The following is a 13,695-nucleotide window of genomic DNA, read 5'->3' as shown; positions in this document are numbered from 1 at the left end:
GATTATCCATTGTTCCTGTAATGGCTTTGCCAGCAGAGCAAAGATGAAGTGACAGTTTCTATGTACTGGGGGTCTTTAGAGTTATACATTCCATTTGAAGAAATAGACTTTAGAATTACATATAAAATTGCATGGATGTTTTTTGCCAAATGAAATATGTTTAAAGACATATGTATTTGTTGCTTGTCTGCTAGATATTTTACTGGAAGATGTTTCAGATGGAACGCTCCATAAAGAAGGCCAGAGTGTTAAAATTATAGTTACAATAAACAAGGGCTATGGTCGATCCAAGGTACTTTTTATTGCTGTATCCATCATGATAACTATCTATGTTTCTGCTACTACTAACTTTGTTCTGTGATACCCAGTAATATATTCATTTAAGAGTTCAACAGGCAACACTGAATGCAACACTTTTTATTTTTCTTGTGTCATCCTGGCAATCCCACTAATTGATGATAAATAGTAAATTGTTTTGTTACCTATGTATGAAGGATCCATAAGGCATAGCTTTATATTCTTGGGCCAGAAATATAGGCCCAAAACACACGGGCATAAAAAATGGCTTCTGGCCATGTTGGAAGCATGTTTATACAATAAACATCTTCAATGCGGCTGAAAGCTGCACCAAAGCTGCTTCAGTCCTTTAGAGCAGAGCAAAAAGGAGCCAGGATAATCCAGCTCCTGGCAGCTTGGGTTGGAGTCAGTGGTGGTGGTCCACCTTTGGATCAGGCTGTGCGGTCGCTGTAATCCCAGCCTGCTTGCAGCTGGAGCAGCCTTGGGATGCTCCTTCCTGCCCATCTGTTCCAGGCCATAGTTTATCTTTTCTGTCTATCCTTAAAGCTATTGCTGAACGAATAAATAAGCATGGGAGCCATTATAAGCTTTGATGAGATCTCTGAACTAATAAAGTTTACATGATTTTTGTTTTGCTCTCCAAAGCATCTTTCCAAGAAGTATAATTTATTCTGTGGGGAAAACAGTCAAAGAGCACTGACAAAATAATACTTTTAATGATGTTGAACATTCAAATTCCTCCCCTTCTCCCTGTTGCTTACTTCCCCTCTTAACTTTGCAGGACCAAAAAATGCAAGCATATTTGATAGGATCTATCGGGGTCAGTGGCAAAACAAAATGGGATGTATTGGATGGTGTAATCAGGCGGATCTTCAAGGTAAGACTTCAGTCAGTTCAAGAGTAGAAGCATTGGCTCCTGTTTATGCTGATGATTTACCTGTTATCTATTGCTTTATCTAAAGAATTAGATCAGGTATGGGAATTGTGTGGCTCTCAAGATGTTGTTGGACAGTTGGTGAACTCCTCACCACTTGCTATGTTGGCTAGAGTTGCTAGGATCTATATTTCTGAAACTGTATGGGAGGAGCATGGCATTCCTAGATTTGTAGTATATCTAGAATAGTGAAAGGAGGCCTTTCTTAAAGGGCAAAACATCAGTTGGCAGGGAAGAAAAAAGTTCCTTTCCACTGTGGAAAAACGGGGGGGGGGGGGGAGCCAGGTGCTCCTATCTGAATTGGTACAAAGCACTGAAGCCTCACATTTTAGTTGAGCCACCTTGAATCCCTTCAGAAAGAAAGGAGACATATAAATGAAGTAAGTAAGTAAAATGCTGCTCAGGTTCTGTCAAAATAGTGTTTTTGAGAAGTCTTTTGATTTTATAAAGTCTGTTGGTCCAAAGCATGCTATCTTCAGGTGTCATACTACACCGTCCTTTTTGTTTCTCTATTTATTTCTGGAATAAGAAACAGGACAGAACTTAAGGTTAGGAGACTTCCAATATTTGTTGGATTTAGGGCCTAGACAGACTGGCACTTTGTGCCGGCCTGGACCCTAACTAGGGTTGTGTGGCGGCTGAGCATTTAGATGCTCAGAAATCCTACTGCATGTCCCAGACGCCATCTTGGTGCATGGCCATTCAGATGGCGCACATCATGATGATATCATTCATGTGCAGTGTCCAAACGGCGCTGTGCACAAGTGGAGTCAAAAGGCTGCACCGCGGCCCTTATGCCACCCCTTCTAGGATGCAATTAGGAGCCACATTTCACAGCTTTTGCACTGGGTTGGGGGCATACTTTGCAGCTGCCATGTCCTCAACCCAGCACTTCCAGGGGCAGCACAGAGCTATTTGTACAGCCCTGAATGGGCTTTTTGTACAGCCCCTTAGTTAACCTAATAAGGCTTAACATTCTTTGCGTTTTATTCACCCTGTAGATGGATGCTTGAAAGACTGAATAATCTTCCACACAAGATGATGTTCTTAGAAAGTAAAATGACACATCAAAGAGAAAGTTTCAGCCTCCTTTACTCTGTTCATAAAAGTGTTTTGTTTGCTTGGGCATTGACTCATAGGATTTTCCAAATGAAATGTGAATAAAACAGTTGTGGCACAGCCACAGTAACTATCCTGTCTTAATATATCTCAGTGAAATTTACATCTCTTTCAAACTAAATTTTAGGCACAGTTGATAGGTCGTCTTACTGGAAATCATTTTTCTGTTGTGCGACCTGTATTAAATTGGGAATTGTCATTTCTTAATTCAGAAACACTAATTAATTTTACAATTTGTCTTCTGAGCTTCTAAGAATTATTTTACAGTTAAAAGAACATCATGAGTCATTATAGTTTCTTTTCTATTGGTTTGTAAATATTTATCAGCAACGTATTTTGTTTCATTGTATGCTGGCCACAGTATCCTTAACACAATTTTGAGGGGAACAATATGTGATAGACAATAGCTTAGTCTAAACAGGAATCCTCCTGCTGATACACCATTTGTGTGTGTATGCGCCTTATTATTATTATTATTATTATTATTATTATTAACCTTTATTTATAAAGCGCTGTAAATTTGCACAGCGCTGTACATACAATCTTTTTAATTAGACAGTTCCCTGCCCTCAGGCTTACAATCTAAAAAGACACAACACAAAGGGAGAAGGGAGTGGTGGTGGGGAAGGGGATGAGATCCAGCAGTTCTTCTCTACCTCCGAGGCCTGGACCAAGGGAGATGGACTGGAGGGAGGGCTTGGCTTCTTAATGAATGGTTAAAAGGAGGCATCCTGAGGCAGAGAGGGGCTCACCCCTTCTCTAAACAATATAGTCTTTAACTCAGTTTTGAAACTGGGTAGAGAAGTGATGAGGTGTGCACGTGGGGGAAGAAGGTTCCAGGAGCAGGGGGCAGCAAGTGAGAAGGGATGAATCTGGGAGGGGGCAGTGGCAATCCTACACTGGGACAGGAGACCTTGACTACCAGAGCGGAGGGTAAGAATAGGAATGTAAGGAGAAAGAAGGTCAGATAAGTAAGGAGGGGCAAATCCATGGAGGGCCTTCAAGTTACCTGTTGTGGCAACTTCATGAATATTGCTATAGGAGGCATTAAATCCTGGAGCAGCTCCATATCTCCATTTACTGTGTAGTATTTACTACAATCGATTAGAGTCTGTTCCCTTGTCATTTAAGAAGTACCTGGCTCCCATTTCTATCCCCTCCCATGAGTGAATCCCATTGTAGCAGACAGAAACAGGGTCCCTGTTGCAATTTCCCCCACATCAGAGATCACTTCCGTGAGTGGGAGTGGAAATGGCAGCCAATTGCTTCTCTAGCAACAGGAGAATGGATCCCCATTGATCACAGCAGCTAGTACCAGTTAAATGAGGACTGGGAGACTTTCACCTAAAGGTAAAGGCAGCCCCTTGACATGAACATCTAGTCATAAACCACTGTAGGAGTGTGTGTGTGCTCATCTCCATTACTAAGCTGAAGAGCCAGCATTGTCTGAGGATATTCAGGTGGTCATGTGGCCAGCATGACTGCACCAAATGCTATTACCTTCTAGTTGAAGTGGTACTTATCTATCTACTTGCATTTGCATGCTTTCAAACTGCTAGGCTGGCACAAGCTGGTACTAGTCACAGGAGCTCACCCCATCATGCAGTACTTGAACTGCCTACCTTCTGATCTTCCATTCATTGGAATTGGCATCTTACCCACTAAGCCACCACATCCCTCATTGTCCCTACACAGTCCATAAAGTAGGGTCTGGTTAGGGCAGTGAATATGCAACAGTCATGAGTGAGTGACTCCAGATTACTTGTTTGTAACTGTGATACAGGAATCCATCCTCCTGAGTAAGCCCTAATGTTAGAACCAGGAAGCTACTTTAGGCATTGATTTTGGGTGTCTCGGACCCTGACGGCATATGCTACAGCCACCTTTCCTGTGGCTAGCAGGAATTGTATTTTCGTGGATGGCATGGGTATGAGCATCAACATTTGTATAAGAATGCCTATGCACATAACTCTCCATGCATTTTTGGAATCCCAGTTATGCAGATATCTGTGATTGTGTGAGAGGTGGAGGTGGGGCTGACAATATTTAGGGAATTCTGCAGGTGACCCCTTTGGACTTTTCTTTGCATCATGCCCCTTCACATATGTGTGATATCGAGGAAGCTAGAGACAATCAGGCTTGATAATATAGTGACATCAGTAAGAAAAAAAACCTGCTGCAATGTTCTTTTCTGAAGACCCATTCCATTGCCAGTTGTGCCTTGGAATGGATATGGATGACCATCAGAAAGTACAGTGAATCACACACATTGTTTAGAGAAATTCCTTTTACCATGTGCAAAAAGTAGACAACATATGCAAAAGTATAGATGAAAAGGCCCCAGTTTGGCTCAGCTTTGGTTCAATGCTTTGTTATGCCATTACTTTAATTTGTTTTCCTTTCCTTCATGCTGCCCGAGCTGCTTTATATTACATATATTTATGATATAATAAATGTCAAAACGTTTGAAAATTACATGAGGTCCAATGGGAAATATCTTTGTGTTGTGAGTCTGCTTTTTGACATTTAAACCTCAAACCTAGTGAATGTCCTTTACCTGCAAATGAAGGAAATAAGAGTGACATTTGGAGATGTGGGTACATTTATGTATTCTGTCTTGTCATGTAAAATGCCCTCTGCTTATGGTTTTTTGTTTAAATTTTAATTTAGGAATATGTTTTCCGTGTGGATCCAGGTACTAGCCTTGGTTTAGGCTCGGACTGTATAGCTAGCTACTGTATAGGAGATATAATTAGATCACATAGCCAAGAAGTGCCTGAACTGCTACCTTGTGGCTATCTGGTTGGAGATAATAACATAATCACCGTGAACCTTAAAGGTAACACCATAATTTTCCTTTATCCTTTTTCTTCAATATTTTTTCAGCACTAAGTATAATATTTTAATATTGCAAACAAAGAAACGCTCAAGTGAAAATTAGCATTTCAAATATATCTAGTTTATCTCAACAAAAATCCAATAGAGATGGAAAGAAGTCACTGCTATTCATTTCCTGGCTGAAAAATATGGGTTTCCTGACACTCAAAAAACCTGGTTGGGAAGAATTTTTCAGTTTTTGCCTAGCATTCATTTATCTCTATATTTTTCAGGGAATTATTCTCCATAGTAACACTAGTATTTTGGGCAAAAATAAAATGTTCTTTTGCACATAAAAAACACTGTTTTTAGATAACCAGATGCACCTTTGGCAGCAAAATTGGTGAGTTTTGCAGCAACATGCCTTCTCCAGCAATCTTGCACACAAAAATTATCCACCGTTCTTTGGTGCAAGATTCCTGTTTCCTGCACAAAAGTAGTAGTCTTGCATAGAAATACATATGTAGCCATCTGAAAATAGTGGGTTTGATCCTGCATCAGACACATACACCAGCAAAAAAGACAGGAGCATAGCAGTATGCTTCTGTCAATATCACGCAATAATGCAAATATTATCACATGACTCATGATTATCCCATGGTTATCCCATGAATAAAGAAGAATTCTAGTGCTGCTTTTTATTCAGAAGGATTTTCTGTGAATAAAAACAGGTGCTAGAATTCCTTTTTATTCATGGGATAATCATGATGTGTGTGATAATCTTTGTGTTATCGCACAATATTGACGGAAGCATACCATTATGCTCCTGTCTTTTTTGCTGGTGTGATAATCTCCATAGCTATGATGTCATGGCTATGCTTCATCTCTGGAAACCATGCTCAGTGAGGTTAGGGTGCTGGGTATGTTGAGCCTGAGGAAGAAAAGGTTAAGAAGTTACATTATAATCATGTTTAAATATTTCAAAGAATGTCATAGTGAGGAGGGAGCGAGTTTGTTTTTTGCTGCTCCAGAGACTAGCACAGAGAACAATGGAGTCAAACTACAGGAAAAGTGATACCACTTCAGCATTAGGAAGAACTTTCTGATGGAAAGAGCTGTTAGACAGTGGAATAAGCTGCCTTGGAGTGTTGAGTATTGATTTTTAGCACCAAAAACCAACATTTTCAATGCAACAAACACTATTTCTGCTCTGAATAATTTCCGGAAATATTTCAGGCTGTGTGAATGCCAGGTGAGAACTGTGGATAAATATTTGTTTTCTCTGCAGTGGAGAGAAAACTGGCAATTTTTGGCAAGGATGAAACTGTAAAAAAAATAATACATGTTAGCGTGTTAATATGATTCAAAGCATGCATTGAGACATCTGGCATGTTTGTATTGTATTATATTTATTTATTTATTTATATCCTGCTTTTCTCCCAAAGCTGGGACTCAAAGCAGCTTACAACATAAAAAGAGATACAGGTAAAAACACATATGAATAAAAAAACCTCACATGTGAAATATTATTTTTATAGTTACATTTGTAAAACTTATGTTTATAGTGAAGATGCATATTGCTTATGTAGATACACAGCTGTCTTTCCTAACAACCTTCAATTTGAAGATGTGGTTCAGATTCTAATCCCCTGTAAAATGCCAATCAGATATTATGTGGTGAATGTGATGGTTATGTTTGGATAGATCAGTCTATTTCCAACCCAGGTCAGTTTAGCAAGAGTTCGTTCATGAGTCCATTTCATCTCTATTCTGCATCAATCTGTGATTGTTTTTTTAAAATAAATTATTGAAATGCATTTTAGTGTATTGTCTCAATCCATATTCTCTGTATTTCGTATGTACTTTGCTATACTACTTTATCCAGGACTGTATCATAGCATTTGTGTGTACAAAATACAAATTGGGAGTGTGGGTTTTTTAACCAGTGCAAACTAAATAAGTCTCTTAAATAGAAAGTGATTTGGGAGTGTGGTTTTTTAAATCAGTGCAAACTAAGTCTTAAATATCTCAGGTGATGACATCAAAGCAGTACACTGATTACTGGTGAATGAAGAAGAGGCACTCACCGGGCAGGCAGCATTGCAGCCGGGGGCCTGGGGCCACAGAGGTCTGGAGCGCCCCAGCATACTTTGCTGGGGCATGCTGGCCTCCAATTGGCCGGTCGAGGGGGAAAAAGGAGGGACCTCCGCCTCCTGAGCAATGCTCTAGGAGGCAGATAGTCCCTCTCTATGGTCGCCCCGGTCTTCCAGGACAGCCGATTGGCTGGCTGCTCCTGGGGGTGGGGCGACTCCCCTCTCGGCCCCCACCTTTGGAATAGGCCTATATATAGCCCATGCGGCATCCTGCTCGGCGCCATTTCTGCTTGGCTCTCCCACCCACCCTCCCTAGGATGCGTGGTTTGCTGTCACAACTTTTGGGGTGGCAGCAGAGCTTCTGGATCGGGTAGGCATGGTCTAGAAGGTTGCATAGCACTGTATCGGGAGTCCCTATGGGACACGGGAAAGATGAGGGCATACGTTGTGGTCATTGCGGGGGCCATAATGTGACACCGCTTCCCGGTGACTAGGGGCTTTAGTTAAATGCAATCTGCGGATTGCATGAATACGAGAGGACATTAATCTAGCCCCTAGCTCATCCCAATGCCTTGCTTTATATGACATGCCATTTATCCTACAACGGTGGGTTGTAAGATGATCCAGAACTCATGCTTTTGGCCAACCCTACCTTTTGCTGATGCTTGCGTTAATAAAGTTGTGGCCTTTCCTCCACATGCGGCTTTGCGTTTTATTGTGGCGACGCCCTCACAGGCAAGTAAGATCTAACCATCAAACTTCAAGAAGTATTTTATGCTAACCACATCATGACCACAGCTTCTTATTTCAATACTGAATTTCCTCTCTTAGTGTACAAAATTAGAACAAAACAGAATTTTAATATAAGAATGAGGGGTTAGAATTCTGAATCTACCGCTTCAAACAGGGATTTTAAATATTTCATGTAGCAATGGGAGCTTTCTATTTTGAGGGTCTTGAAAAAGAAGTCATGTCATTTGGTGTGTTATCTCTCTCTTGCTAACCCTTGCTGCTTTCACTTTGACCTTTTTCTTTTAAATGACTCAAACGTTTCCGATATACATCACTGCCTCACTGAGTTTTCGCTTCACATTTGCTTTGATCACATTGCTCCCATTCATCTAGTCACAAGGCTATGGCACTGTTTAATCTTTTCCTTTTTTGGCCCTGAGGAAAGGTCTGTGCACTTCCAGTGCTTTTCAGAACCTGCAAGAGAGGTTTGTATCAGGGACATTTACCTACTAACAAGAAGAAAGGGGGGAAAACCAAAAGTTTTTTTTCCCCTAAATTATTCTGAAAACAACACTACAGGGCAGGGAAAAGTAGTTATTCTTTCTTTCTCTCCCCCACCTTTTTTTTTTAGGAGTAGAAGAGAATAGTTTGGACAGCTTTGTGTTCGATACATTAATTCCTAAACCAGTATGTCAACGATACTTTAATTTACTGATGGAACATCATAGAATTATCCTGTCGGGACCCAGTGGCACTGGGAAGACCTATTTAGCGAACAAGCTTGCTGAATATGTGATAACTAAATCTGGAAGGAAGAAAATGGAAGATGCCATTGCTGTTTTTAATGTAGATCACAAATCAAGCAAGGTAGGAAATAAGAGAGAAGGAGCCATTAGTACATATCCACCTGTTACTGTATGTTGTTCCACCAGTGTAAATACAATACCATTTCTAAATATGAATTTTTGTTGTTGTGTCCCTTCAAGTCATTTCCAACTTATGGTGACCCTATGGCAAAACTATCATGGAGTTTTCTTGGCAAGTTTGTTCAGAGGGAGTTTGCCATGGCCGCCATCTGAGGCTGACAGAGTGTGACTTGCCCAAGGTCACCCAGTGGGTTTATATGGCAGTGTTGGGATTTGAACTCTGGTCTCCAGGGTCATAGTCATACTCAAATCACTACATCATGCTGGCATTTAAATATGTATGCATGTATCTGAATGGCACCAACAGCATTTATGTATGACAACTATTTTCCCCCCAAAGAGTTTTTCAATTTTTTGAACTATGGAATTTCCCCCATAACTCTGGACCCTAAATCACATCTTCCTGCCTGCTATATTCTAGTCAGAACCTAATAAATTACATAGGCTGGATCCTAGTGCTTCCACCAGAATCACATCCACTACAGCCCTTTTGTACTCTAAAATGTCTGTTACTCCAGAACAAGTTTTAAGTGATGGGGCAATGGGATCAAGCTTACATACCCAATTGGATTCTGATTATGATGTCACTACCAATAATTTTAGCAATTTGTGCCCTGATTGTGCAGTGGTTAAATACAGTACCTGTACTGCAACCACTCACTCACAAACCATAAGGTTATGAGTTCAATACCAGCCAGGGGCTCAAGGTCGACTCAGCCTGGCATCCTTCTGAAGTCACTAAAATTAATACCCAGCTTGTTGGGGGCAATTAGTTTACACATTGTAAACCACTTAGGAAGTGCTTAAGTGAAATGTACTTGCTGTTGCTATTGCTATTTTTCTGCTTTTGTATTTTGTGTTATATTTCGTATTATGCTTACATTATGTAAATTATCTATACATAAGTGGATGCACTTTACATGTGCATGCACACACATACACACATATCCTCAATAGTGTGCATATCAATGGGCAATTTCATCCACTTACCTCACTACAAATTCTTCATGTTCAGAAAGAGTTGTGGAAACATCTACTACACACATTTACATAGATTCTTCAACATAGTCAAGAACTCTGTCTGATCAAGATCCATAAGGCCAGGAACAAGAGGTACAAATAGACCCTCGAGCTTACCTGTTGTCACCATCTTGTCTGTTGGCACAAGGACTAGACCAATGATGGCGAACCCTTTAGAGCAGTGGTTCTCAACCTTTGTTCCTCCAGATGTTTTGGACTTCAACTCCCAGAAGCCGAAAACAGCACAGCTAATGGGTTGGGATTCTGGAAGATAAAGTCCAAAACAAAAAGGACCAAAGGTTGAGAACCACTGTTTTAGATGCCGAATGCCCAAACTCTGTGGTGTTCCCACACAGGGTGTCACCCGATGCAGGGGGGGGGACTTCCAGGGGCTGGGACATATTGGGTGACAGTACTTGCCAACCCTCATGATAGTTTCACTTTAGGGTTGCCAGGAACAACTTGAAGGCACACACACACACATCCAAGACACACTCTCTCAGCCTTAGGCTAGCAATAATACCCCCCCTTGACAAAACTTGCCAAGAAAACTCCATGCTAGTTTCACCTTAGGGTTGCCATAAGTTGGAAATGACTTGAAGGCACCACACACACAAGTCACACTGTCTGAGAGGATGGCAATGAAAATCCCCATCTGACTAAGCTTTCCAAGAAAACACCATGATAGTTTCACCTTAGGGTAACCAGGAATGACTTGAAGGCATGTACACAAATGCACGCTCAAGATACACTCTCAGCCTCAGGCTAGCAATAGCAAACCCCCCTCTGAAGAAATGCTGTGTCACCACTGCTTCCACTGCTGCTGCCTCCTCCTCCTCCTCTCCCTCCGTCCCTCCTTTCACCAGCAGTGGACGGTAACTGGAAACATGGAACTGACACCGCCACTGCTTCCTCTTGCTCCTCATCTTCCTCCAGTCTCCTCTTCCTCCTTCTCTCCTGGCTCTCATATTTGGTGGGCAGGCAGGCAGGGGGCTGGAGGCATGGGACACCTGCTACTGCTGCCGCTTCCTTTTCCACCTTCTCCTCACTCCCAGCTCTTACTAACTGCTGATTTCTCTTCCTCCTGCCTCTTTCTCTTCCTCCTTTTTCTCCCTCCCAGTTCTCATCAGCAGGTGGGCAGATGGTAGCATGGGGCTGCTACTGCCACTGCCACTTCCTTCCTCCTCTTCCTCCTTCCCTCCCTCCCTCCTCTCACCAGCAGCCTCACTTGCCCACAGAGGGGGCTCGGTGTGCTGCCTCTGGCATGCGTGCCATGGCTGGACTAGACAGTTGGCAACAGGCAGCTCCCAGTAGCTAGTGCCCAGAGGTGATGCCTCTCCTAGGACAATAGGAACCTATCTGCATGCAAATGTATTCATGTAGAACTTCCTTTTGCACCTCCTGCTCAATGTGCAGAGGGTAGGGTTGGGCAGTAAGTTCAGATCCATTTCAGGGGTTCAGTATATGTGTACAGTGGACCCTTGTTATATGCTGGGATTTGGTTCCAAGATCCCCCGTGTATAACAAAATCTGTGTATGCTCAAGTCCCATTAGATATAATGACATGGAAAAATGGTGTCCCTTATAAAAAATGGAAAATCAAGGTTTGATATTTGAAATTTATACTTTTTTGAGCATTTTCAAACCGTGTATGCTTGAATCCGTGTATAACAAATCTGTGTATAAGAAGGGCCGACTGTATTCACATGATTACTTAGTACAAAACTCTGAGTCCACTAAGGTCAAGCTTCGGATGAAGAAAGTACTTGGAGAAAAACTTATATGTTCAGACATCAAGCAATAGTTTTAACATAAAGTTCATAAGTATGAGGATACCAGTAAAAAAACTTATGTTTCACTCTCTTGCTCTTTTTTTCTGTAAGGATGTGCAACAGTATCTTGCTAATTTGGCTGAACAGTGCAGTGCTGATAACAATAGTGCTGATCTCCCTGTGGTAATAATTCTTGACAACCTCCATCATGTTGGTTCATTGAGTGACATCTTCAACGGTTTCCTTAACTGTAAATATAACAAATGGTAGGTTTGCTCTTTACCTTGTTTTAAAGTAGTCTGAACACAAAGATTAGTATAGCAGATGACAGAATGGAAGATTAATTTTAGAGTCACAATCAGTCCAACAAAACATTAATGTTGTGCTTTAATTAAGAAACATGATTAACCCATTGTTGTCTGTTAAATATGTTTCATTCTGAGTGTTGTATATGTACTTTTAGGACATGGGATTAAAGTAAACTTTAACGTTAATGATAAAATTATGATGTGTTTCTTTTGAAACAAAGACCTTATTCAATAATTTACTCAGCTGACAGTTGAATGCCAAACAATCAGTAAAACTGAGCATTTTTACCAGAATGTTTTAAGTCTTTTCTGCTTATAATACAATGGTAAAATTAGAGTCTTTATTCCCTATAACAATATAAGCTTAATAACAATATTTTGTTATATAACTATAACTGTTGCCATGTTTACATGTGTTCCCCATATATCATCTGTCGTGGAGGAAGTCTGACAATGCTGTGCCACTGAAGTATATTTGTGAGGTGGTAGTGCCAGCAAAAAAAAAAAAAATTGCATTTGGCTATTGAAAACAATGTTTTTCAAATGCAGATTGTTGTTCCCCTGCTGCTCTGTTGATAAAATGGGTTTAAAAGGGCTAAGCAAAGTTCACCTCACCTTTATGAAAGTTGCCCATCTATATTGCAGAGTGTAAGTTGCCTCATATAAAACACTTCACATTTACTCAGGTTTTGAATGAATAACAAGGCTAACTTCATTTAGTTTTTCTGCTATGGTTGTTGTTTTCCTGCTTTTACTGGTTCTATAATTTTATTGCATTTTAATAAGTTAATTTGTTATTTTTCTTGGATGGGCCCTTGCTTTTTTGAAAAATAAAAAGATGGGGTAGAAATGTGTTAAATAAAGGAATTAACAGTTCTCAACATTTAATGTTTTTAGCCCCTATATTATTGGAACAATGAACCAGGGAGTTTCATCTTCGCCTAACCTAGAATTGCATCAGAACTTCAGGTACATGTTCTTTTTTCTTCTTGTGCAATCCCATTCATGCTCAGTTGCTAGTGGTGGTGTGGTGGTGCAGCCTACACCAGGTGATACCCCAGAAGAAGGGTGACACCTGGTCAGACCATTGTCCCAGGATGGATGGGAGACGCAAGCACTCCCTGTCCTACTTCCCTATGGTGGCAGTGGTCCCTTGTGAGCAGCTGCTGCCACCATGGGGAAGGACAAGGTCAAGGTCCCTGCTTCCCTGCAGTGGTGGTCAGCTCATGAGGAGGCCACTACCACTATGGGAATGAAGGTTGAGGGCCCCATGGTTGTGGTGGTCTCTTTGTGAGGAGACCGCTGCCACCACAGTGCAGAAGAAGGGGTGAGCGTGACCCTTTGGCCATGCTCTCCAGCATCCCTGCCCCCCTGCACATGGTGACACTGAGGGTGGCAATGCCACTGTGTCTACTGAGAAGCCCTTCTGGACTCAATGGGCCTTTCTTGCACATGAGTCTGGATAAAATTACAGCCTGAAATAACCATTTTAAAACCATTCAGGAAGATTTATTTTTATTTATAAAAAGTGCTATGGGGAGGAGATAAAATGTGAGAATACCAACACAAAATTAGAATTCAGTTCCCCAAATGAAATCTTGCTTCAGTCTCCAAATTTCTAGCATTCTAGAGAATGAGAAACTGAAAATCATTAACATATAAAACTCTTGTATTTTT

General features: G+C 41.1%; 1 protein-coding gene across 9 annotated transcripts in view; it reads left to right on the top strand.

Moving 5' to 3' along the window:
* Positions 1 to 13,695, top strand: part of NAV3 (neuron navigator 3) — a 445,847-nt gene that overhangs the window by 421,285 nt on the left and 10,867 nt on the right. For all 9 annotated transcript variants that reach the window (XM_089524052.1, XM_089524051.1, XM_089524050.1 and 6 more), the window contains 6 exons: positions 195 to 292; positions 1,079 to 1,174; positions 5,021 to 5,189; positions 8,624 to 8,859; positions 11,822 to 11,976; positions 12,916 to 12,987. In XM_089524052.1, coding sequence (XP_089380178.1) covers positions 195 to 292; positions 1,079 to 1,174; positions 5,021 to 5,189; positions 8,624 to 8,859; positions 11,822 to 11,976; positions 12,916 to 12,987 — 826 coding nt within the window. The remainder of the gene's footprint in view (positions 1 to 194; positions 293 to 1,078; positions 1,175 to 5,020; positions 5,190 to 8,623; positions 8,860 to 11,821; positions 11,977 to 12,915; positions 12,988 to 13,695) is intronic.

This window comes from Sceloporus occidentalis, unplaced genomic scaffold (assembly GCF_023333645.1).
Source record: "Sceloporus occidentalis isolate IW3139 unplaced genomic scaffold, rSceOcc1.0.p SCAF_5, whole genome shotgun sequence".
Classification (NCBI taxonomy): Eukaryota; Metazoa; Chordata; class Lepidosauria; order Squamata; family Phrynosomatidae; genus Sceloporus; species Sceloporus occidentalis.
Note: the sequence above shows the minus strand (reverse complement) of the source record. Positions and strands in the feature narration are given on the sequence as shown.